We start from the raw sequence: 26,993 nt of genomic DNA, 5'->3' as shown, positions 1-26,993 counted from the left end.
TCTTTCTCAAACCAGTCTAAGTCCCAGCTTTTATTCCAAGGAATCTCAAGGATCAAATTTACCCGACCTCCCCCTATGCTGTACAAGCCTTTACTTTCATCTCTGCATTACTGGTTATTCCTGATCACTGGGTCCTGCTGCCATTTGTGGCACTCGTGCTGAAAAATGTGTATTTTCCTTGAGGCTGTATACCAATTCCCATGGCCTAAAATACAGAAGTCACCATTCTGGCTAGATGACAATACTAATGGAAGAGAAAGTAATCATGAAACAAAGGTTTATAACATGCCAGGAAAGAATCAAGGCTTGACTGTGAGAGGCAAATAGATAAAAAATTAAACAGGAAAAAAACTAAGCAGGAAGAAACTGATGTTTGGAGGTATGACTCAAGATATGAGGTGCACAAGTCACCTGTCCTCAGCTTTCTCTAAAGGTTTAGGGATTTGAAAAACAGATTCCTAAACGATACTTCAAAGGTACCAACCCATTCATAATCTCTAGGATATGACTTCCAATGGCTTCTATCAGATTCTCCTTCCCACTTTCCGCATTTTTCCTAGTATTTTTTTTTTTTGGACTTGGCATAGTTTATTAAGACCATTTGATTAATAACAGAAACAGCGTTTCTGGTTAAGTCTTGGAAAAAAGTATGAAAATCTTTCAAAAACAAATATCAATACTTACAGTTCACTCAAGACCTATGCCCAGATGTTTTATTTTTTGAAGGAAAGGAAAAAATAATTCTGGATTATGCCACCTATTTCCATGACAATACCATCTCAAAGTTCTCATAGTAGAATAACATTTTAAACATTAATTGATCAAATACTGTTTTATCTAAAACTAAACTAGCAAATATTTAAGAAGAAAAAAAGCGAACTGGTGGTTTATCTTCATCATTTTCTTTTTTCTTTTAATTATTTAATTGGAAGCTAATTACTTTACAATATTGTGGTGGTTTTTGCCATACATTCACATGAATCGGCCATGGGTGTACCTGTGTTCCCCATCCTCAACCCCCCTCCCACCTCCCTCCTCATCCCATCCCTCTGGGTCATCCCAGTGCACCGGCCCTGAGCACCCTGTCTCATGCATCGAACCTGGACTGGCGATCTGTTTCACATATGATAATATACATGTTTCAATACTATTCTCTCAAATCATCCCACCCTCGCCTTCTCCCACAGAGTCCAAAAGTCTGTTCTTTATATCAGTGTCTCTTTTGCTGTCTCGCATATAGGGTCTTTGTTACCATCTTTCTAAATTCCATATATATGTGTTAATATACCTGTTTTGGTGTTTTTCTTTCTGACTTACTTCACTCTGTATACTAGTATGTTCTTTTTTGGGGGAAAAAAAAAAAAGAATTTGGCTTACGATGGGTCTGAGTGGTGCCATGGGGGATCTAGTTCCCTGACCAGGGACTGAACCAGGCCCCTTGCATTGGGAGTGTGCAGTCTTAGCCACTGGAGCACCAGAGAAGTCCCTCCCTAGAAAGTTCTGAACTGGAAATTCTAGCTCTGATACCCACAACTATTCTTACTGAAAATGTGGTTTGATAATATTAGAGACCTTGATAATGGGACATGGCTCCTAACTGCTTGGACTTGAGAAAGCCTGAAAATAAAGAAGGCAGAACTTCAGAGTCTGCACTATCTCAGCTTGAGATACATGAAGCTTGAGACCAAAACCAAGAAGCTTGTAATTTTGGGTAACTGAGAAAGGACCTAAACGCGACTGGGCAAATGCTGAATTACACCCGAAAGCTGTCCTTACCCACTGACAGTAAGTTGCTGTAATTCTCCAGCATCACGTCCATGTAGAGGATCCTCTGAGAAGGGTCCAGTTGCTCCCATTCCTCCTGGGTGAAGTCCACAGTCACATCGGTGAATGAAACTGATCCCTGAAATGGCATATTGCTATTTATTCTGATATGATTAGCATCTGGTGATGCAGGAAGGACACATAAAAACATACTCTATGTTGTAAAAGAATCATCTTTAAAATTTACATATGACACAAACTGTAAAATTTCATTGTTTTGTCATGCCTCCAAAAATATCTTTATAAAAGTTAACACATTTATTCAGATTCCCATGAATTCCAGCATTGTCATATTTGGCAGATACTAAGATTAAATATTAATATGCAGTATTTAATGTTACCAGTTAGTGATGATGCTCATATAGGTATTATTTTCGTGGTCTCAAACTAAACAATATTTAAAGAGTTAAAGCTTTGAATATTTAAAGGTAGAATATGAAATTCCAATTATAAGATAAACTATCAGGCATAGGTAAAGATCTCTCTACTATATCCAAACCATAAAAAAGGCAGACAAATAAAAACTAACAAGTGAGACTACAAACTAAAAGGCTTCTGCACAGCAGAGGAAACCATCAACAAAACGAAAACCTTATCTGATACGATTTGCAAATATTTTCTTGCAATCTACCAAATGAGAGAAAATATTTGCAAGTTATGTACCTGATGAGGGGTTAACTTAGCAGAAAAAAATACCAATATGATTAAAAAACAGGCAGAGGAAACAGACATTTTTCTGAAGACATACAAATGGCCAACAGGCACATGAGGTGTTTAGAATCACTAGTCATCAGGGAAATGCGAATCAAAATCACAGTGAACAGCCGTTCTTATAGGTGTGCTGCCTACTCATATATATAAAGACAAGACTACTTATATGTCCTTTATATTGTACAAGGCACTTCAAGTTATCTAGAGATGATTTAAAGTGCCTGGGAGGATGTATGTGGATTGTATGCAAATACCACGCTTTTTATATAAGGGACTTATATAAGGTCCATCGAGGATACCGAGGGATGACTTATCACTGTGTTTATTTCAGTATAATTTACAAAAACCGAATATGCAAACAACCTCAGTATCCATTGATGGAATATCATTCAGCCATAAAGAAGAATGGAATCTTGCCATTTGTGACAGTATGGACCTTATGCTACATGAACTTAAGTCAGATAAAGACAAATACCATATGGTCTCAATTATATGCAGAATCTAAAAACCAACCAAAAAAAAACCCCACAAGCATGTAGACACAGAGAACAGACTGGCTGTCAGAGGCTGGATGGTGGAGGAAGGAAAATCAGGCAAAAGGGGCCAAAAGGCACAAATCCCCCTATAAAGTCAGTCAGGTAACGCACAGCATGCTGACTGTGGGAACGATACTGTATTCATGCCTGAAAGTTGCTGAGAGAACAGATCTTAAAAGTTCTCAGACTCAGGAAGTTACGTGTGTATGCTCAGTCATGTCCGACTCTCTGCAGCCCCACGGACTGTAGCCCGCCAGGCTCCTCTGTCCGTGGAGTTTTCCTGGCAAGAAAGAGTGGGTTGCCATGTTCTCTTCCAGGGCATCTTCCCGACCTTAGGGATCAAACCTGCGTCTCTTGCGTCTCCTGCATTGACAGGCAGATTCTTTACCACTAGTGCCACCTGGGAAGCCCAGGAAAACTTAGAGGAAGAAAAAAAATATGAGATCAAGATCTGAACACTACAAATGACCCAGTCATATTGCATGAATTTTCAGGTAACCCAGAAGTATTGTTTTATGACATCTTACAGGAATCTTTAGCCATGTGGCCTGGGAGCGGAGAATGCTGGTGGTAGGTCATCTATGCCTAGGATCAGTATCACTGAGGTCAGCAATCACAGAGTCAAGATTTTCCCAGCAGTAAGTATTCATTCCCATTTTCAGATCACTTCTGAAATCTGTTACAAAAACAGGAACACTGGGAATTTCCCAAGGAATAAACTGAGTACTGAGGACCAAGATCAGTCTTCACCCTTAGAGGCAAGCTGTAGACCCCTTGAGTCTAACCTTTGCTTCCTTTCACTGCATCTCAGCTGCTACCAACGCTTCCTAACTCTTATTTCCTGTCTCTTCTTATTCTCATCTACTACACATTATAAGCTAGCATGATTTTTCTAAAGTATAGCTCTAACTATAGGATTGGCTGGATTTAGAAACATTGTCCATTATCTCTTAAATTAGTGACTAGCCCAGCGTTCAACACATTTTAAATTCCTCCTCCATCCCTCCTTCCCCTGACTCCACTGTCTATGCACAGATTCTCCCACTTAGGTCAGGTCACAGATTGCTTAGATGGGACCTTCCATAAGTTGAGTCCCTCCTCTTTTAAACCGTGGAGGACTTTGGTTATACTTCTCATGCGGCATATATTTCACTCTGCTTTCTTAAAAAAAAAAAAAAAAAACACCTTATTTCTCTTACTCTCCCCATTAGATGTTATGATTTTTTAGACCAGAAATTGTTCTCTCTGTATTTCTGTTAGCACGAACTACATGAGTACAAGTTAGGTACTCAAAGAAAATAACTTTATCTGAGTTAGAAAACTAGAGCTGTTTCTCTCTAGAAACAAAGGAGACAAACATAGTATTTCGGGTTCATCTTTGATATGAATTTCTCAGGGTTGAGGTACACTGACTCAAAGATCTTCTTTCTCCATGAGACCCTCAACTTCTGCAGGTAACTTCACTGCAGACAGAGCCCGAGGGAGGAAATCGGCCGGAGGTCCCCAAACTCCACTGCGTGGGCCGAGAGCAGCAGAGGCCAGCGTGCCTTCAGAACCCGCCCACCGGAGGCCTGCCGTCCACTCGGGGGCTTCGGCCTCCGAGATGGCCTGAAGATGGGGCTGCTCAGCATGGGCTTCCGACTCTCTGGCCCAAACTGGCTGCTTCACAGAGGGGACAGAAACCCGCCGGCAGGACCCCAGTGGGCAACTACAGCCTGATCAAGAGGCGCAGAGCCTGGACACCTCGGGGGGCTGGCTGTGCTCCGACTGCGTGTTCTTTCACCAGAGGCAGGACTCTGGGCTCAGAAACATACGGCTTGACCACTGGGCTGACAGCTGTGAAAGAACCTGGAACATGGAGCGGGTGGCTGTGACAGGGCGTGTGGAAGATCGGGTGGTATTTTAAGGGTGGGCTAGTGCCCTCCCTCTCCAGAGTCCCCCAAACCTCATTCTTTCCTTTTCATCTGAGCCTCTTCTTCCTGTCTGCACACCCTCGACCTCAGGAGAAAGGTCTCACTTCTGTATCACTTCAACGATCCGTAATCACAGAATATATGCCCAAGCTACGTTTGGTGCGGGGACAAACACAAGGCTCCTAGTGAGTGAAGCTGCAGGTGGCGGGGCGGTCTTGGTACTACAAGGGGGTGGGGGGGAGTGTGGAGGGGATGGCGCTCAGTCACACGACAGTCCAGCCTGGGCCCAGCCTACTGTGGCTCCAGGGATGTGACACCAGCCGGGATCAGTGGGGTCTAAGGGAATGCAGAAGGCACGTCTCTGTTTCTGAGTTTAATTTTGGTCTTAAACTGGCGAGTAGTTGATTTAGGATGTCACATTCGCTAAGACTTCCCAGGTGGTCCCTGTGGTTAAGATTTCAGCTTCCAGTGCAGGGGTGCGGTTCGACCCACACGCCTTGCTGCCAAAAAAACCCCACCAAAACATAAAAAAAGCAAGACTGTAACAAATTAAATATTTTTTAAATGGTCCACACCAAAAAAATTTTTTTTTAATGTTGTGCTTAAGTATTTAGCAACTCAATTCACTAATATACATGGGTATCTACATATTCCTGTGCTATACAGTAGGTACTTGATTATCTCTTTTCTAGGGTGTATATAATTCCAACCTCCTAATTTATCCCTCTCCTTAATCCTTCCCCTTCAGTAACTAAAAGTTTGCTTTCTACAGCTGAGATTCTGTTTTGTAAATTATTTCATTTGTAGCAATTTTTAGATTCTACTGGGCTTCCCTGATAGCCCAGTTGGTAAAGAATCTGCCTTCAATGCAGGAAACCCTAGTTTGATTCCTGGGCCAGGGAAACCCCCTGGAGAAGGGATAGGCCACCCACTCCAGTATTCTTGGGCTTCCTTTGTGGCTCAGCTGGTAAAGAATCCACCCTCAATGTGGGAGACCTGGGTTCGATCCCTGGGTTGGGAAGACCCCCTGGAGAAGGGAAAGGCTACCCACTCCAGTATTCTGGCCTGGGGAATTCCATGGGAAAAATATCAATAACCTCAGATATGTAGATGACACCACCCTTATGGCAGAAAGTGAAGAGGAACTCAAAAGCCTCTTGATGAAGGTGAAAGAGGAGATTGAAAAAGTTGGCTTAAAGCTCAACATTCAGAAAATGAAGATCATGGCATCTGGTCCCATCACTTCATGGGAAATAGATGGGGAAAGAGTGGAAACAGTGTCAGACTTTATTTTTTTGGGCTCCAAAATCACTGCAGATGGTGATTGCAGCCATGAAATTAAAAGATGTTTACTTCTTGGAAGGGAAGTTATGATCAACCTAGATAGCATATTCAAAAGCAGAGACATTACTTTGCCAACAAAGGTTCGTCTAGTCAAGGCTGTGGTTTTTCCAGTAGTCATGTATGGATGTGAGAGTTGGACTGTGAAGAAGGCTGAGTACCGAAGAATTGATGCTTTTGAACTGTGGTGTTGGAGAAGACTCTTGAGAGTCCCTTGGACTGCAAGGAGATCCAACCAGTCCATCCTGAAGGAGATCAGCCCTGGGTGTTCTTTGGAAGGAATGATGCTAAAACTGAAACTCCAGTATTTTGGCCGCCTCATGCGAAGAGTTGACTCATTGGAAAAAGACTCTGATGCTGGGAGGGATTGGGGGCAGGAGGAGAAGGGGATGACAGAGGATGAGATGGCTGGATGGCATCACCGACTCGATGGACGTGAGTTTGGGTCAATTCTGGGAGTTGCTGATGGACAGGGAGGCCTGGCGTGCTGCAATTCATGGGGTCGCAAAGAGTCGGACATGACTGAGCGACTTTCATTTTCACTTTGGGCTTCCCTGATAGCTCAGGTTACGGTAAAGAATCCACCTGAAAGGCAGGAGACCCTGGTTTGATTCCTGGGTAGAGAAGATCCGCCATCTCACATGCTAGTAAAGTAATGCTCAAAATTCTCCAAGCCAGGCTTCAGCAATACGTGAACCATGAACTTCCTAATGTTCAAGCTGGTTTTCAAAAAGGCAGAGGAACCAGAGATCAAATTGCCAACATCCGCTGGATCATGGAAAAAGCAAGAGAATTCCAGAAAAACATCTATTTCTGCTTTATTGACTATGCCAAAGCCTTTGACTGTGTGGATCACAATAAACTGTGGAAAATTCTGAAAGAGATGGGAATACCAGACCACCTGATCTGCCTCTTGAGAAATCTGCATGCAGGTCAGGAAGCAACAGTTAGAACTGGACATGGAACAACAGACTGGTTCCAAATAGGAAAAGGAGTACGTCAAGGCTGTATATTGTCACCCTGCTTATTTAACTTATATGCAGAGTACATCATGAGAAACGCTGGACTGGAAGAAACACAAGCTGGAATCAAGATTGCCGGGAGAAATATCAATAACCTCAGATATGCAGATGACACCACCCTTATGGCAGAAAGTGAAGAGGAACTCAAAAGCCTCTTGATGAAAGTGAAAGTGGAGAGTGAAAAAGTTGGCTTAAAGCTCAACATTCAGAAAACGAAGATCATGGCATCCGGTCCCATCACTTCATGGGAAATAGATGGGGAAACAGTGGAAACAGTGTCAGACTTTATTTTTTTGGGCTCCAGTCACTGCAGATGGTGACTGCAGCCATGAAATTAAAAGATACTTACTCCTTGGAAGGAAAGTTATGACCAACCTAGATAGCATATTCAAAAGCAGAAACATTACTTTGCCAACAAAGGTCCGTCTAGTCAAGGCTATGGTTTTTCCTGTGGTCATGTATGGATGTGAGAGTTGGACTGAAGAAGGCTGAGTGCCAAAGAATTGATGCTTTTGAACTGTGGTGTTGGAGAAGACTCTTGAGAGTCCTTTGGACTGCAAGGAGATCCAACCAGTTCATTCTGAAGGAGATCAGCCCTGGGATTTCTTTGGAAGGAATGATGCTGAAGCCAAAACTCCAATACTTTGGCCACCTCATGCAAAGAGCTGACTTATTGGAAAAGACTCTGATGCTGGGAGGGATTGAGGGCAGGAGGAGGAGGGGACGCCAGAGGATGAGATGGCTGGATGGTATCACTGACTCAATGGACTTGAGTCTGAGTGAACTCCGGGAGTTTGTGATGGACAGGGAGGCCTGGCGTGCTGCGATTCATGGGGTCGCACAGAGTCGGACACGACTGAGCGACTGAACTGAACTGAACCCACTCGCTTCCCTGGTGACTCAGCTGGTAAAGAATCCGCCTGCAATGTGGGAGACCTGGGTTTTATCCCTGGGTTGGAAAGATCCCTTGGAGAAGGGAAAGGCTACCCATTCCAGTATTCTGGCCTAGAGAATCCCATGGCCTGTACAGTCCATGGGGTCACAAACAGCTAGACATGACTGAGCTACTTTGACTCAGATTCCACCTGTAAGTGGTATCATATTTGCCTTTATATGTTTGACTTACTTCACTATTATCTCCAGGTCCATCTGTGTTGCTGAAAATGGCATTATTTTATTTTATGGCTGCAGAATATTTCTACCATATCTTCTTTATCCATTCATCTGGCAATGGACATTTTGCTACTGTAAACAGTGCTGCAGTGAACCTTGCGAGCATGTGCCCTTTCAAAGTGTGGTTTTCCCTGGATAGACACCCAAGAGTGGAACTGCCGAATCATCTGGCAGGTCTGTTTTTAGATTTTAAAGGAACTTCCATACTGATCTCCATAGTGACTGTTACCAAGTTTACATTCCCAACAATGGCTTAAGAGGGATCCCTTTCTCCATGGCTTTCCAGCATTTCCTGTGTGCAGACTGATGACGGCCATTCTGACTGCTGGAGGGGACACCTCATTGGAGCGTTGATTTGTATCTCCCCCATAATTAGCAATGCTGAGGAGCTTTTCATGAGTAAAATTTACCTCTTGAACTTGGGTTCCTGAAAGCCTACCCTATTTGAAGTTGTTTATGATTATCTACCCAAGACATTTTTTGAGGGCCCCTGTCATTTACAGCTCCAAAGGTCTAATGATTATGAAGTGCCCCTAAGCACTGACTTTAAAGCTGTTTTTATAAGAAATGGCCAGAAGGTGGCAGGATTTCTTCTTGCCCCATTCTGGTTACTCTGGGAATATGAGCCTGAGGGAGGGAAGGTCCTGTTCCTGCGTGGTAAATTACAATGGGGTATGCCTGACCAAACACCCAAGGGCCTGATGAGTCTCATACCTCTTACCCTTCATCTTCCGGACAGACCCCTAGCCCTGAAAACCTGTTAAGGGTACTGTCATCAGAGGGGGGGCAGCTCTGATGGGCAGGCTGGAGATGGTCACTGTCAGGAGACAGCAAGAGGCACTCCACTCATGGCAAAGGTCATGAGGAAGGAGGCTCGGCATACACAAGGGCAGGATCGAGCCTCAGGAGTCCCCCTGGATATTCTTGAGCATCTACGCCCAAAAAACCAGAGTCTGCCTACTTTATTGCTTTGTGCTCTCACCTCTGACTTCACTGGGGTCTGTCCCCCACCACCATCTCGCTCTCTCTGACAAAGAGTTAACTTACAGCTCCAATTAATAAAGTTCCTGGGCATTAGGAGTGTTTAAATCCAAACCCCTCAGATAGCTCTCTAACTCGCCTGACAAGTTTACCAGGACTCCTACAGCTATGCATACGATTGTTTACAGTCTCTCAGCCCTGAGAGGCATGGGAAGCTTAAGATATTCAAATAGCTTAGAGCCTCTCAAAGAGTTAGAAACTGTCAGAATAAGATTTCATTGATGAGCCAATGCTTGCTGCCAAGTTTCCACATCCCCTGTATTGTATCCTTGAATGTGTATTAATTAATATAATTGGTATGTAGAAAAAATAAATAGTGGCCTTGGTGTTAGCAACTTTAGACCCTTAAGGTAATAAATTCTTTCCTTTGTTGTAAATCCACTGCATCTCTGCCCTATAGGAATGCAACTTTATCTAACACCTTCGGAGCATGGCGCCAAATCTTAAAATAATTACTCTTAGAGAAAATAAGTCTTACAGTTGACAAACCTTTGTCAAGAGTCATAAAATGTTAATAGGCCTTCTGGCCAGAAGATGATGTAAATCACCGAAACCATTTGTGTACGATAAATTTGCAGGAAAGAAACCCTGGTTTCGATAAGGATCAAAGACTGCTGACTTTGCATGATTTCACATCCCCTATTATCCTCTATGTGCAACTTAGGGTATAAAAGCCCCTGTTGAAAATAAAGCTACGGGCCTTGCTCACCGAAGCTTGGTCTCCCCATGTCATTCTTTTCTCACTGCCAGGAGACAGCGAGAGGCACTCCACTCATGGCTGAAGTTTCCATCTGGAGCGTGGAGGTCCTCTGCGACCATTTATTTGCCTGGGCTTCTAAGACCCACTCGAGAAGGTGTCTAAGGTGGGGCACCTTCCGCTATTCGAGAGGGCACCTGCGGCCTCCGTGGTCAGAGCTAACCTGGTGTCACAGGTTATATTGATTTTCTGCGTAAACCAAGCTACTCAGCCTCTTTTCACCACTGAGCTATCCTCATTCTATTACTCTTTATATCTTTGATGAATATTTAAATTAATCACCGACGCCGTCTCCCCTTCGAATACCCTGGATCCAGCAGGTCACCCCGTGACAAGGAGAGGTGGAGATGAGGTGACTTTTCAGATCTCTTCCAGGCCAAAAGGTCCACCTTCCTGTGGTTGCCCAAGTCGTGTTTTGGCTGCCCCTGGACTTGGAAGACTGTGGTTCCATGCAGAGGGGACCAGGCACTACAGGTCAAAGGGGACACGTTTCTTGGTACATCCTCCCCAACACCCTGTATTTCATGACAGTCCAGCCTTGGGACTCAAGTCTGCTCAGGCACCAGGGATGTGACACCAGCCTGGGTGAGCAGGGCCCAAGGGAATATAGCAGGCATTTCTGTTTTTCTTTTTGAATTAATATCTGTATTTTAAACTGGAGAATATTTGCTTTACAGTGCTGTTTGTTCTGTGTACACCAACCTGACTCACGCTGACAGGTGTCTACATATTCAGTTTAGACTCTTTTCCATCTAGGTAAGTACAGTGTGAGTACAGCAGGCCCCTGTCGATTAGCTCTTTTCCATATGTAAGAATGTATGTATATTCCAACCTCCTAGCTTGTCCGACTGTCCTGTCTTTCCCCTCTAGTAACGATAAGTTTGTTTTCTATAGCTGTGACTTTCTTGTTGGCAAATTAGTTCATTACTATCAACTTTTTTTTTTTTTTCAACTTTTACATTCAACCTATAAACGGTATCTCACATTTGCCTTGCTCTGTGTGACTTACATCACTCAACAGCATCATCTCTGGGTCCTTCCATGTTGCTGCAAATGGCATGATTTGTTCACGAGCCAATAGTATTCCATTGGCTTTATCTTTATCCTTTCATGTATTGGTGGACACTTTGGTGCTTCCACTCTTGGCAACTGTCAATAGTGTTACAGCGGGGCTCCCTGGTGGTCCAGGGGCTCAGACCCTGAGCTCCTGATGCAGGGGTCCCGATGTGATCCCCAGCCAAGGAGCTAGATCCCACATGCTGCAGTGCAGACTGAGGGTGCCTTGTGCCATAACTAAGGTCTGAGGCAGCCAGATAAACACATCCTTTCTAACGACAGTGCCACAGAGAACCGGGGTGCGTGTATCTCTTCCGGTTGTCCTTCTCCTAGATACAGGTCTGGGGATGGGATTGCTGCATCATCTGGCAGCTCTAGTCTTAGAACTTTTTAAAGATTTTTTTTTTAATGTGGACCATCGTTAAAGCCTTTAATGAATTTGTTACAATTGTTTTCTGTGTAATGTTTTGGTTGTTACTGCCACGAGGCATCTGGGATCCCAGCTTCCTGACGAGATCGAAGCCCCACCCTCTGCATTGGAAAGCTAAGCCTGAAGCATCAGACCACCAGAGAAGTACCTCTTCTAAGATTTTTAAGGAAGCTCCACACTGATCTTCCTAGTGGCTGTTACCACTGACATGGCCACCGGAAGCCTAAAGAGGGTTCCCTTTTACCCTCTCCCATGCCTGTATTTCTTCTTTGTAGTTTTTGTGAGGAGGACCATTCTGAATGGTGCCAGAGGAGCAGCTCATTGTATTGCTGACTGGCATTTATCCCCAAATTAGCAATGTTACAAATCTTTTCATGTTCTTGGTTTCTTAAACAATGTGAGTAGAATTTAACTCTTGAAACTGGTTTCTTAAGTCTTTCTCTATTTGAAGTCGTTTTCAACTACCGACAGTATTTTTGTGAGGGCACCTGTCATTGAAGGCAGGGCAGACCCAGTACACAGAAGTGCCCATAAGCACCAGTGTAAGAGTTGCTGCTACGAAAAACGGCCAGAAGGCTTCAGAATTTCCTTCAGCCCATTTTGTGGTCTCAGGAAAAGTGAGCCACAGAGAAAGTCTGGTTTGTGACATGGAAATCAGAGTGAACACACCTGACGAAACCACCACCGACTTGAGGCTCACTATGTCCTCCTCGTTACTGTCATCCCTGAATACATTCCAGTCCCGGGAAAACGACCTGTTAGGACCTGTGAGCAGGAGGTGGAACCAGAGGAAGGATGGAGGTGGGAACCCCTGCGAAAGGATCCGTGGAGATGAGGTAACGTTCCAGTTTTATCAGAGGAAAGACAGCTCACCATGATTCCAGTGTTCAAGGACAGCCTTAGCTGTAGAAGGACATTAATGGACAACAGTATGTGGTACCAAGCACAGGAAACAGCCAGCACATCCAATGGGGCGGGGGGAGGGGCACTGTTGGTACATCCTCCCAGCTCCCTCAGCAGGACAGACCAGGAAACGGGCCAAACACAGATCAGACTGCAGCGAGGAAACAAGAGTGATGGCGTAGGAGTCCGGACAATATGGAGTCTTCGGCATACTTCTTTTTAACTTAGTAAATATTCTTACAATACAGAATATATGACTTTAAAGATTCTGATAAGTTCAAGACCAACTTGATTAGAACTCCATATATAACTAAATAAATTTCTTCTACCTAAAACTAAAAACAATGTAAAACTATTATATTTCCATGAAAAAAAATTACATGGGAAGGAGAAAATGAAAAAAAAAATGACCATTCTCGTCCACCCAGGCCTCGGTGACCTGGGTGGTCATACTCCTGGGGACCCAGCAGGCTAGGATCTAAGGGCTGGATACTAGGGGGCTGGGGGCGCTAAAGAGGACTGCCGGGACATGAACCCCTCACTGCATCTACAGCGCCTGGTCCCCTCTGGAGCAGACCACAGCTGACCAAACAGTCAGGCACACCTACACCTACACCTGGGCTGCTACTGCTGCTGCTAAGTCGCTTCAGTCGTGTCCGACTCTTAGCGACCCCATGGACTGCAGCCCACCAGGCTCCTCCGTCAATGGGATTTTCCAGGCAAGAGTACTGGAGTGGGGTGCCATTACACCCGGCCTACTGCATCCCCATAATACTGGACACTCTGGGCTGGAAGCACTTGGAAAGGTCCCCCGTCTCCATTTCTCCTGCTAGGGGGGTTCCCAAGTTCAACTTCTTACAGTCTCTCCTACATAGGAAACAGCCTCAAAACAGGACTTTTCTGGGTCTCAGATGGCTCTTGCCGTCTCAGACCCGGGGGTGCGGGTGGGAGGGTGGTTGTGAGAGGAAAGGGGCGCGGAGGAAGGGCACTCAGGCTCTGCGGCGATTCCTCAGGCGGTCTGCACGCTCCCTGATGACCACGTCAGGCTCAGGAACGCCACGAAGGCTCGGGTTCTGGGCGCCCACCGCGCAGACCGCGGCTGGCAGAAGTGCTGCCTCCCTGTGGCCGTTTCCTGGAACAACACCGCCAAGCCAGGGGCGAACACGCGCTTCCCCCACAGAGGCCTGCCGGATGCTGACGGAACCCGCCCTCGAGAAATACCCTGGGGTAGCTCAGAGAGAGAGGATTCAAAACAGACCGACTTTGAAAAACCAAATACAAACGGTAAATTTTCCTCACGCTTAATGGAAACTATCTATCCGCACCTTGAAACGATCTCTGCCTCCCTAATTCTTAAGAGACTGCCAAGCAAACCTACAACCAACTATCATCAGGCAGCCCTCACCAGCAAATCAGAACAATAAGTGCTGGAGACCCGAAGGGAGAGAAGGGAATCCCCCTCCGCTGCTCCTGGAAATGGAAATTGCGACCAGCCACGATGGAAACAGGTTCCTTTAGAACAAAACCAGCACCTACCACGAGATCCTGCAAACCCTCCCCAGGCCCTATATTCAGGGAAATGCATCCTTCGAAACAACACAGGCACCCCATATTTCAGGAAGGCACTCTTTCCCGGCGCCAAGGCGCCAAAGCGGCCATAAAGTCCTTGCACACGGGTAGATACTGAAGCTGTGCTTCACATATGCCTCGGACAACTACTCAGGCATAGAAAAGAATGAAAAATGCCATCTGAAGCAACGTGGAATCGAGAGATGATCACAGTGTGTCAAGTAAATCAGACAGAGAAAAATGGCACAGGGTATTGTTTACGGGTGGAATCGAAAAATACAATCAACTAAGACTTACCAGCAAACACAGTCCGACTCCCAGTCACACAACAAATGTAAGCTTATCAAACACAAGACGGACCCTGGGGGTCGGGGTCGGGGTGCGGAGATCACTGAGGAAGTTCGGATTCAACAGTACACCGTAGACACAGACACATGGTCAAAAAGAGACCCACAGACACATCAGAGAACAATGAACAAGCACAGACTGGGCAGAACCAGGAAGTGTGCTCAACACTGTCAACAGCTACAGGGGAAGTGAATCCAAAAAGAACAGATGCATGAACATAAAGGAATCCACTTCTTGTTCCACCACAAACAAACACGATAACAGGAATTGAGTAGAATCCAGTGCAAAATACACATTACAGGGACAGGAGGAAATGAAAACAGACACATACCCCATCCCCCTCAGGCCTGGTGACTGGGGCGCAGGCACACCCCTGGAGCCCGCAGCCCGCCTCCGGGGCTGCAGAGGGTGTGCGGGGCAGAAGCCCTCACTGCATCTACAGCGCCTGGTCCCCTCTGGGACATGCCACAGCTGACCAAACTGCCAGGCGCTCCTGCACCCACACCGCACCCCCATTTCCACTCTGGGCTGGAAGCATTTTAACAAGTCCCCATCTCCACTTCTCCTGGTGGGGGGGTTCCCAATTTCAACTTCTTCCTTACAGAATCCACGTATATAGGAAACAGCCTCAACAGCGCAGCTTTCTGGCGGCTGAGATGGCTCTGGCCAGGCGGAGGTGGTGAGGGGGCTTTGTGAGGAAAGGGGCATGGAGGAATGACACCCACGCTCTCTGGTGTTTACTCGGGCAGTCTGCACGCTACTTTACAACTCAGGAACACGACTTTGGCTGGGTTCTAGGTGCCCACTTGACTGACCACAGCCGGCAAAAGTGCTTCTGCCTTGTGGCCGTTTCCTGGAACAAATCGTCAGAGCAGGGGCTCTGAACCGTGGTGCTGGAGAAGACTCTTGAGAGTCCCTTGGACCGCAAGGGGATCCACCCAGTCCATCCTAAAGGAGGTCAGTCCTGAATATTCATTGGAAGGACTGATGCAGAAGCTGAGACTCCAGTACTTTGGTCACCTGATGTGAAGAACTGACTCCTTGGAAAAGACCCTGATGCTGGGAAAGATTGAGGGCGGGAGGAGAAGGGGACGACAGAGGATGAGGTGGTTGGATGGCCTCACTGACTCAACGGACATGAGTTTAAATAAGCTCCAGGAGTTGGTGACGGACAGGGAGGCCTGGCGTGCTGCAGTCCACAGGGTCACACGGAGTCGGACACGACTGAGCAACTGAACTGAACTGAACTGACACGACTGAGTGACTGAACTGAACACACTCTTCCCAGTCAGAAGCCTGCCTGATTAAGCTAAATGACCCTGCCCTCAACAAATAACCTACGGTAGCTCAGAGAGATAGAATTCAAAACAGGCCTGACTTTCAAAACCCAATTGCAAACGGTAAATTTTCCTCACACTTAGTGGAAACCAATTATCCGCACCTCTAAAAAAACTCCGCCTTCCTAATTCTTAGAGAAATGCCAAGCAAACCTACAACCAACTATCATCAGGCAGCCCTCACCAGCAAATCAGAACAATAAATGCTGGAGACCTGCAGGGAGAGAAGGGAACCCACCTCCACTGCTCCTGGAAATGGAAATCGCGACCAGCCACGATGGAGAACCGTTTGCAGGTTCCTTTAGAACAAAACCAGCACCTACCACGAGATCCTGCAAGCCCTCACCAGGCCCTATATTCAGGGAAATGCATCCTTTGAAACAACACAGGCACCCCACATTTCAGAAAGGCACTCTTTCCCGGCACCAAGGCACCAAAGCGGCCATAATATCCCAACACAGGGATAAATACTGAAAGTGAAAGTGGTGTCTGACTCTTTGCGACCCCCATAGAATTCCATAGTCCCTGGAATTCTCTAGGCCAGAATACTGGAGTGGGTAGCCTTTCCCTTCTCCAGGGGATCTTCCCAAACCAGGGATCGAACCCAGGTTACCCGCATTGCAGGAGGATTCTTTACCAGCTGAGCCACAAGGGAACCCTCCTCCACTGCCTCTGGGAATGAAAATTGCTGAGACAAGATGCAGAACCTTATGCAGGTTCCTTTAAAACGAAACCCAGACCTACAGTGAGATTGTCCAAGCCTATGTGCATGGAAAACTATACTATGAAATAAGGCATCCCAACATTCAGGAACCCATTATTTACAACAGCCAAGATATGGAAGCAACCACAACATCTATGAGCTTTATATACTGAAGTTGCGCTACATATATGCCATGAACAATTACTCAGCCTTAGAAAAGAATGAAATCACGTTACTTGCAACAACATGGTAGATACAGGAGATGATCAGACTATATCAAGTAAATGAGACAAAGACAATTGGCTCAGGGAATTCCTTACAAATGCAATCTGAAAAGACAAATGGCACAGGGAATTCCCTAAAGCCTCAATCTAAAAATAAATACAATGAATTAATTTAGGAAATGCAAAGAGATTCCCAGAGTTAGACAAAAGCTTAGGCTTAAAAAAGGCAAATATACAGTGATTGAAGAGATGACCAAGGAGACTGGGATGAAACCATACACACTGAGACACAGATAGAGTGTCACAGAGAGACACCCGAAGATACATCAAAGAAAAACGAACAAGCATTGGATGGAACAAGGAAGTGTGCTCAACACTCTGTCATGAGCTACGGCGGGAGAGAATCCAAACGAGATCAGATACTTAAGTATACTGGAATCCACGAGTGGCCCACACACAACAGACTACCAGGTGAAGTCAGTCAGAAAGAGAATGACAAATACCATATAAAACTACTTATGTACGGAATCTAAAAAATAGAACAAACTAACATATCTGCGAAACACAGACAGAATCATGCCCACAGAGAACATACCTGTGGTTGCCAAGCGGCAGGGGTTGCGGGAGAGATGGAGTGAGAGGTTAGGGTCTGCAGATGTAAGCTATTACATACAGATAAACAACGAAGTCCCAAGATATAACACAGGGAACTATATTCAACATCCTATGATAAACCATAATGAGAAAGAATATTTTTTAAAAAGAATGCATATGTATGTATAACTGAATTACTTCACTGTATAGCAGAAAGTAACACAACATTGTACATCAATTATACTTCAGTAAAAAAAAAAATTTTTTTAAAGGGCCAAAGACCTTAACAGGTGCTTCACTAAAGAAGATATACAGATGGTAAGTAAATATGTGTAAAGATACTTAAGATGTCAGAGAATTATCAAATTATACTGCAAAACACCTACGAAAGTGGCCAAAGTTGACAACACTGACAACACCAAATGCTGGCAAGGACGTGAAGCAACACAGACTCTCACTCACTGCTGGTGGGATTGCAAATATTATAGCCACTCTGAAAGACAGTTGAGCAGTTTCTCACAAACTACTCTTGCTGTACAATCTAGCTGTACAATCCAGCTTTAGTTTTCCTTAGCATTTACCCAAATGATTAACTTACATTCATAAAAACACTACACAGACATGTTTATAGCTGCTTAATTCGTAACTGTCAAAACCCGGAGGCAACCAAGATGTCCTTCAATTGCTCAATGGGTAAATAAATAGTGGTACATTCAGACCATGAAATATCACTGGGTGCTAAAAGGAAATAAGCCGTCAAGTCATGAAAAGACATGGAAGAACTTTAAATGCAGATTGTTAATGGAAGTCTGAAAAGGCTACATACTGACTGATTCCAACTGTATAACATTCTGGAAGAGGAAACCAGTGATATAGGTAATATATATCTTTTTCACTGCCCCTCCAATTCTGCCAGGTGCTCAAGGAAAGGGAGGGAAGGAGGACTAGATGAAGCACAGGGGATTTTGTGAGTAGTGAAACTATTCTCTAACATACAATGATGGTGGATACATGTCATTACACATTTGTCAAAACATACAGAACGCACAACACCAAAAGCAAATCGTAATGTAAACTATCGGAGAAGGCAATGGCACCCCACTCCAGTACTTCTGCCTGGAAAATCCCATGGACGGAGGAGCCTGGTGGGCTGCAGTCCATGGGGTCGCCAGTCGGACACGACTGAGTGACTTCACTTTCACTTTTCACTTTCATGCATTGGAGAAGGAAATGGCAACCCACTCCAGTGTTCTTGCCTGGAGAACCTCAGGAACGGGGAAGCCTGGTGGGTTGCCGTCTCTGGGGTCGCACAGAGTCGGACACGACTGAAGCGACTTAGCAGCAGCAATGTAAACTATGAACTTTAGTTTGAGTATCAGCATTGGCTCATCAATTTTAACAGCTATACCACATTAATGCAAGATGGTAATAAGAGAAGAAACCATGTGTGCAGAGGGAGGAAAGGAATTCTGTACTTTTCACTCAAATTTTCTGTAAGCTCAAAACTATTCTAAAAAAATGAAGTCTATTCATTAAAAGCAAAACAAAACATATAAACAGAACAGTATAATTAGTATGCCATCTCATGATAATCTGTGCTTACACTTGTGTAAATATGTAGACGTACATTCTGGAATGCTACTCAAGAAAGTAATGACAATGGAACTCGTGTAAGTTAGGGGGAGAATTTAAATACATATCCAGCTCTTTAGTGAGTTTTCTGGCATCAAGTTAATCTCACTGGAAAAATAAAATACACACTGTATTACCCTGAAGAATGCTATATGAATAAACTAGAGATAAAATAATAACCTGTTTTTCTTCCTGGGAATGCTGCTCAAAACACAATCTATATGAATGTTCATAAAACTAATTTATACCTAATACTCGAGAACCAAGGAAATGGTATTCATAATCAATGCAATAATTGCTTAATTAACTTGATTTACTTTTTAACTTTTTTTAAAATACCTGATTAACTTGATTTTACTTTTTGTCTGCTGGTATTGATTATTCTTACTATGTTTTTCTGAATTTTACTCATTTATACCTTTCATTTCATTTTCTAGGTCCTTATATATTTCCTCAAATGCACAGAAAAGTTAGGAATAAACAACTCACCTGGGATTTATTCATTTTCTGCAGCTTTTGGATAAAGACAGAGAACTATGAAGGCAGAACTGGAAGAAAGGAAAACAGAAGGTATTATTATTAAAGGTCTGACTTGCCTCAGAACTTCCAGAATGACTTGTTTATAAATTGTTATACATCACCTGAGAAAATTCCACCTCATGGGCTAGTCCTTTGGATCATGCTGGCAGAACCCCCCTTCAATCAAACATTATGGAACATCTGAAAAGGTAAGACTAAGACAATTGTTAACTGACAAAACAAACAGCAGAAAACATAACTGGTTAAATTATCAAACAGGGAATTTAAAATTATTATTCATATATTAAAGCTTTGTGGAAAAGATTTACAAAATGAATTAACAAATAGGGAACTTCAGGAGATGGAACCATCAAGAAAAAAAATGGAAATGCTAAAAAAAAATGCAGTAACAGAGTTGAAAGACCATCTTCAATATGCAATGCTATGACAAAGCTGAGAAAATTTTCAGTAAATCTGAAGACAGAAAAATTACCCAAAGAAATTGGGTCCAAAGAAATTACCTAAACTGAGACACAAAGAGGAAGTTTAAAAAAAAAAAAAAAACAAGGAATCCAAGGGCTGTAGTGCAATATCAAATGGTCTAACAAAAATGTATTGGAGGGACTTCCCTGGAGGTCCAGTGGCTAAGACTCCACACTCCCAGTACAGGGGGCTCAGGTTCAATTCCTGGTCAGGAAACTAGATCCCACAGGCCACAACTAAAAATAAGATCCCACATGCTGCAATGAAGACTGAAGATCCCATGTGCCCCAACTAAGACCCAGCACAGGTAAACACATAGATAATTATTTTCAAAAATAATGTATTGCCCAAAATTTGGCAGTCCAGTGGTTAAGCCTCCGCACCTCCAATGCAGGGGGTGCAGGCCTGATTCCCGGTTGGAAAAGTAAGATCCCATGCCCCTCAGAGCAATTAAGCATGCTCAGTCCAATTACTGAGCCCGTACCCACAACTATAGTCTGGGGGCCGCAACAAAAGATTCCACGTGACACAATGACAATCCCACGGGCTGCAACTAGGACTCAACACAGCCAGATATATAAATGAATATTTTTAAAAGTAGTATTTGAAGACATATTAACCAAGAATTTTCCAAAAATGGCTAATAGCAAACCTCAGATCCAAGAAACTAGGATAATTTATCCAAAGAGGGTTAAGTATCAAAAAGCAAAACAAAGACACACCTGGACATATCATATTTAAGTCAAAGTTAAAGAGAAATTCTTAAAAGCAGCCAGAAAAAAAACCTGACAGATTCCATATAGACATATTTTCTTTTTTAATTGCTCTTCAGATTGCTTTTTTTAAAAAACAAATTGAAAGTTTGTGGCAACTCAGCACTGTTAGTTAATGGTTAGCACTTTGTAGTAAGAACATTTTTAATTATTTATTCATTTGGCTGCACTGGGTCTTAGTTGCAGCATGCAGCATCTTCAATCTTAGTGGAGACATCAGATCAGATCAGTCTCTCAGTCGTGTCCGACTCTGCAACCCCATGAATCGCAACACACCAGGCCTCCCTGTCCATCACCAACTCCCGGAGTTCACTCAGACTCACATCCATCGAGTCAGTGATGCCATCCAGCCATCTCACCCTCTGTCATCCCCTTCTCCTCCTGCCCCCAATCCCTCCCAGCATCAGAGTCTTTTCCAACGAGTCAACTCTTCGCATAAGGTGGCCAAAGTACTGGAGTTTCAGCTTTAGCATCAGTCCTTCCAAAGAAATCCCAGGGCTGATCTCCTTCACAATGGACTGGTTGGATCTCCTTGCAGTCCAAGGGACTCTCAAGAGTCTTCTCCAACACCACAGTTCAAAAGCATCAATTCTTTGGCACTCAAGCCTTCTTCACAGTCCAACTCTCACATCCATACATGACCACAGGAAAAACCATAGCCTTGACTAGACGGACCTTTGTTGGCAAAGTAATGTCTCTGCTTTTGAATATGCTATCTAGGTTGGTCACGACTTTCCTTCCAAGGAGTAAGCGTCTTTTAATTTCATGGCTGCAGTCACCATCTGCACTGATTTTGGAGCCCAGAAAAATAAAGTCTGACACTGTTTCCCCATCTATTTCCCATGAAGTGATGGGACCGGATGCCATGATCTTCGTTTTCTGAATGTTGAGCTTTAAGCCAACTTTTTCACTCTCCACTTTCACTTTCATCAAGAGGCTTTTGAGTTCCTCTTCACTTTCTGCCATAAGGGTGGTGTCATCTGCATATCTGAGGTTATTGATATTTCTTCCGGCAATCTTGATTCCAGCTTGTGTTTCTTCCAGTCCAGCGTTTCTCATGATGTACTCTGCATATAAGTTAAATAAGCAGGGTGACAATATACAGCCTTGACATACTCCTTTTCCTATTTGGAACCAGTCTGTTGTTCCATGTCTAGTTCTAACTGTTGCTTCCTGACCTGCATACAGATTTCTCAAGAGGCAGATCAGGTGGTCTGGTATTCCCATCTCTTTCAGAATTTTCCACAGTTTATTGTGATCCACACAGTCAAAGGCTTTGGCATAGTTAATAAAGCAGAAATAGATGTTTTTCTGGAACTCTCTTGCTTTTTCAATGATCCAGCGGATGTTGGCAATTTGATCTCTGGTTCCTGTGCCTTTTCTAAAACCAGCTTGAACATCAGGAAGTTCATGGTTCACATATTGCTGAATAGGATCTCCTAATTGCAGCATACAAACTCTTAGTGGTGGCATGTGGGATCTAGTTCCCCGACCAGGGATTGAACCGAGGCCCCCTGAGTTGGAAGCACAGAATCTTAGCCACTGGACCTTCAGGCAAGTCCCGGTAATAACACCTTTTTAAATTAAGGTATGTAGAGGACTTCCCTGGTCGTCCAGTGGCTAAAACTCCACGATCTCAAAGCAGGGGGCTTGGATTCGATTCTTGGTTTGGGAACAAGATCCCACATGATGCAACAAGAGTTCACAGGCTCCAACCAGAAGATCCTGTGTGTGGGCTCAGTCAGGAAGTCGAGTCTGACTCTATGACCCCATGGACTGGAGCCCACCAGGCTCTTCCATCTATGGAATTTTCCAGGTGAGAATACCAGAGTGGGTTGCCATTTCCTCCTCCAAGGAATCTTCTTGACCCAGGGATAGAACCCAAGTCTCTTGCATTGGCAGGTAGATTCTTTACCAATGAGCCACCAGGCACGGCCCTGCCACAACTAAAGATTCCACACGCTGCAACTAGGATCAAAGATCTTGCCTGCTGCAACTAAGACCCAGCACAGCCAAATAAATAAATATTTTAAAAGTAAGTAAAGTTATATACATTTTTTTAGGCATAACACTATTGCAGACTTAATAGACTGCAGTATAAAGGTAAACAAATTTATATGAATTGAGAAAACAAAAAATTCATGTGACTTGCTTTGTTGCAGTGATGTGGAACTGAATGCTATTTTGGAGGTTTGCCTGTACAGAGGACTCAACATTAAAAAAAATCACAATTTCTCATCAGAAACTATATAAGCTGGAAGGCAATGTAGTGACATCTTTAAAAAAAGAAAAAACTACCAATCCAGTATTCTATACCCAGCAAATATATCTCACAAAAAAAAAAAAAAAGAAAGTGAAATAAAAACCTTATCAAACAAAAACAGAGAATGCATTACCAGTAGTCCTATACTACAATAAAAAATTTTAAAGACGTTCTTCAGGTAGAAGGGATACCAGACAGAAATGTGGATCTACACAAAGAAATAAAGATCTCTGGGAGTGGTTAAAATGAAGAGAACTATAAAGACATTTTATCTTACTTTTAATCAATCTAAAAGATAATTAATTGTCTAAACCAAAAAGACCAGAAAAGTTTTGTGAACTTATAGGATATGTAAAAGTAAAATATGACATTAATAGCATAAAAGATGAGATGATGAAATTGTTGATGGAAGTATAGTTTTAAGGATCTTACCTTACACACAAAGCAGTGGAATATATTTAAAAGTTCACTGTGATTCACTCAATAAGTTTATTTGAGCCTCCTCCCTCCCTGTTTAGTATGATACGTCCATCTGCATTACACATTAACCAGACTGCCTCAAAGGTAGGAATGCTTACTTGCCATAAAGATCTGTTTTCTTTTGATTCGAGCAATGTAACTTCTTAAAAGAGTAATGTTCTTTCTCAACTCTGTAAGAGGTCATGATGACTTGAGGTTCACTCTGCACATGCTTAGTTGAACTACTGTGTACTTGGTGAACTTTATGTCAGTATGTCATTTTGATAAATGATCCTCTGTCTCAAAAATGGACAAGAGATTGTCATATTGACTGAAGTAGTCAGAAGAGTGTCTAATATCCCTTATATATGTGGAATCTAAAAAGAAATGATACAAATAAACTTACAAAACAGAAAAAGACTCAACAGACTTGGAGAACAAACTTGGTTTGGTTGCTGAGGGGAAGGGATAGTTAGGGAGTTTGGGATGGACGTGTACACAGTGCTGTGTTTAAAATGGATAACCAACAAGGACCTACTGGATAGCATAGGGAACTCTGCTCAGTGTTATGCAGCAGCCTGGATGGGAGGGGAGTTTGGGGGAGAATGGATACATGTATTTGTATGGCTGAGTCCCTTTGCTGTTCATTTGAAACTATCACAAAATTGTTAATCAGCTATGCTGCTGTTACGTCACTTTAGTCGTGTCCGACTCTGTGTGACCCCATAGACGGTAGCCCACCAGGCTTCCCGTCCCTGGGATTCTCCAGGCAAGAACACTGGAGTGGGTTGCCATTTCCTTCTCCAGTTAATCAGCTATACTCCAATACAAAATAAAAAGTTCAAAAACAAGTATATGACTATTCCTTCAACATCTAATAGGCAGAACAGTTCTCAGAGCTCCTAAGTCTGTCTCTTGGGTTATAATCCTCAGGTTGGCTCAAATAAAATTTTCTTAACTTGACTGTTAATTGAATTTTCACCAACAATAGCTAGATCAAAACAAAAAGAAGAGGGACTCTCCTGGCAGTCCAGTGGTTAAGACTGGACTTAACCAGGGAGCAGGGAGCGTGGGTTCAATCCCTGGTTGGGAAACTAAGATCCTGCATGACATGCAGCACAGTGGGGAAAAAAAAAGTAACAGGATAAGAAAAGATTCCTTGCACACATTAATCAAAAGAAAGCTGGATTGATTAATATCAAAGTAGACTGAACAAAAAAAATTACCAGGGATAAAGTGTGACATTACATAATGTCACTGCGATAAATGACAATGATAAATGTATCAAATCACCAGAACACGTAACAATCCTAAATGTTTATGCACAAAAGAACTTCAAAATTTAAGAACCCAAAGTTGATAAAACTGAAAGAAAAGATAGGTAAAATCCACAATAGTAGCTCAAGAATTCAGGATTCTTTTCTCAGGTGACAAGACACGTACATAGAAAACCAGTGAAGATGCAGAAAAACAACCACACTACCAACAAACCTGACCCAGTTAGTAGTTACAAAAAACTCTACCACTAACAGTACAATAGTCATTAAAGTACATAAAAAACATCCTCAAGGTATAACATATCCTTGACCATAAAATAAAACAAAACTTTTATTTTTTATTTTTGGCTGTGCTGGGTCTTCTGCTACAAGCAGGCTTTCTCTAATTGCAGTGAGTGGGGGCCACTCTTCGTCACAGTGTGCAGGCTTCTCATTGGGGTGGTTTATCTTGTGGCTGAGCATGGACAGTAGCTGCCCCAGGTATGTGGAATCCTCCCAGGACTGAAGCGAGTCCTATGCATTGGCAAGTGGACCACTGGACCTCCAGGGAAATACAAGTCAACAAGGTTTAAAGAACTGAATTATGTAACAAAGTATATTCTTTAACCAAAACAGAATTAAACTAGAATTCAGTAATAGACAAAGATCTAGAAAATCCCCAATGTTTAGAAATTAAACAACAAATTTCTAAACAACTAACAGGTGAAAAAGGAAGTCACAAGGGAAGTTTAAAAAACTGAATGGAAATGAAAAACAAAACATACCAGAATTTAAGGGATGCAGCTAGAGCAGTATTTAGAGGACAGTTACAGCATTAAAATCAATGTCAGTAACAATGGGAGAGACATTACTACAGATGCTACAGACATTAAAAAGTTACTCTTTTGCAATAAAAAAAATAATAACCACTAGCTACACTAATTAAGGAGAAAAAGGAGCAATCTCAAATACACATAAATAAGCAAAGTGGGAAATATCAAATACGAGAGAAAAAAAGATGAAATAATGGGGAAAAGATTCCATCTTCATAGCAATAAATTACTACAGAACAATAATATAAAAACGCAAATATTTATGAAAAAACTTACAAAGTGCTCCTAAGGGGAAAAAAAAATGAAAGACTTGAACAAATGGGAAAGCCTATAGTAAGAACCAACATTATAAAGGTGTCCATCCCCCCTAATTAAATGTAACCATCAACTGGATCATAGAAGCACGAACAGATTTTTTAAATATAATTTATTCTAAAGTATCAGTGGGAATCATCAGCAAAGGTGTATAATCTCAAAATGGTGAAGGTTTTGGGGTGTCCAATAAAGGAAGAGCAGTAAACTCAACCACAGAAAAAATCGTAACGCCTCCACGGTAAAAACTACTGGTGAGCAAAATTAAGAGGCAAAATAAAAAAATGTTTGTCGTTCGTGTGACAGGACCAGCTGGCTGCGCCACCTCGGGTAAGCGCGGGAACGAGCGAAGACGCAGGAGAGGGCGCGCCTCGGGGAGCCCCGGCTGTGGGGCCCGGCGGGGAGGTCGCGGCGTCGCCTTCCGCGCGGCCCGCGCCTCGCCAGGGCGCTCCGGCCGCCCTCCTCGGCGAGGCTGCGGCCGTGGCGCACGCGGCGCCCGCGCGCTCTGAGGCGCGCCCGGCCCCGCCCCGGCCTCGCCCCGCACCGCCCTCCGGGTCACGCGCGCGCCCGCCCGCCGGCTCCCAGAGCGCGGCGGCGCGGCCGGAGACCTCCGCGGCCGGTCGGAGGCGCCCCTCCGGACAAAGAGAGGGAGGCCGGCCCGCGCCGCCGCCCGCCGCCGCGCCGTCCCCGCCCCCGCACGTCTGGCCGGGCGGCCCCGCCGGCCCCGCGCCGGCGACAGCGCCGGGCCGCCGCCGACGCCGCCCCGAGGGTCGCCGCCCCGAGGGGCTCCGAAGTTTGGGCTCCCGCCGCGCGCGGGCACGAGCCCACCCCTCGTCCCCTGCCCCTCGGCCCCCGCGGCCCCGCGGGGCGGCCTGGCAGGCCCCCTCCTACCTGGAGGGGCACAGCCTCCGCTCGTGGCACAGGGCCAGGCTGGGTCACGGTGGGGAGACCGGGGCCCTGTCACCTACTCGCGGCTGCAGG

At 44.1% G+C, this 26,993-nt stretch overlaps 1 protein-coding gene across 4 annotated transcripts in view; it reads right to left on the bottom strand.

Annotated features, from left to right (window-relative positions):
• Positions 1-26,993, bottom strand: part of ZFP1 (ZFP1 zinc finger protein) — a 29,821-nt gene extending 2,828 nt beyond the window's left edge. Inside the window, exons 1-4 of one of the 4 annotated variants that reach the window (XM_061386748.1) lie at positions 26,904-26,993; positions 19,756-19,834; positions 19,604-19,662; positions 1,777-1,903 (exon numbers count right to left, since the gene is read on the bottom strand). In XM_061386748.1, coding sequence (XP_061242732.1) covers positions 1,777-1,903; positions 19,604-19,618 — 142 coding nt within the window. In that variant the 5' untranslated portion in view covers positions 19,619-19,662; positions 19,756-19,834; positions 26,904-26,993. Of the gene's footprint in view, positions 1-1,776; positions 6,610-14,573; positions 15,111-19,603; positions 19,663-19,755; positions 19,849-26,903 lie in introns of those variants that run through there. The other 3 variants (XM_061386750.1, XM_061386751.1, XM_061386747.1) reach the window with 3 other exon arrangements.

This window comes from Bos javanicus, chromosome 18, assembly GCF_032452875.1.
Source record: "Bos javanicus breed banteng chromosome 18, ARS-OSU_banteng_1.0, whole genome shotgun sequence".
NCBI classification, from domain to species: domain Eukaryota; kingdom Metazoa; phylum Chordata; class Mammalia; order Artiodactyla; family Bovidae; genus Bos; species Bos javanicus.
This window is presented reverse-complemented; position numbering and strand designations above follow the sequence as displayed.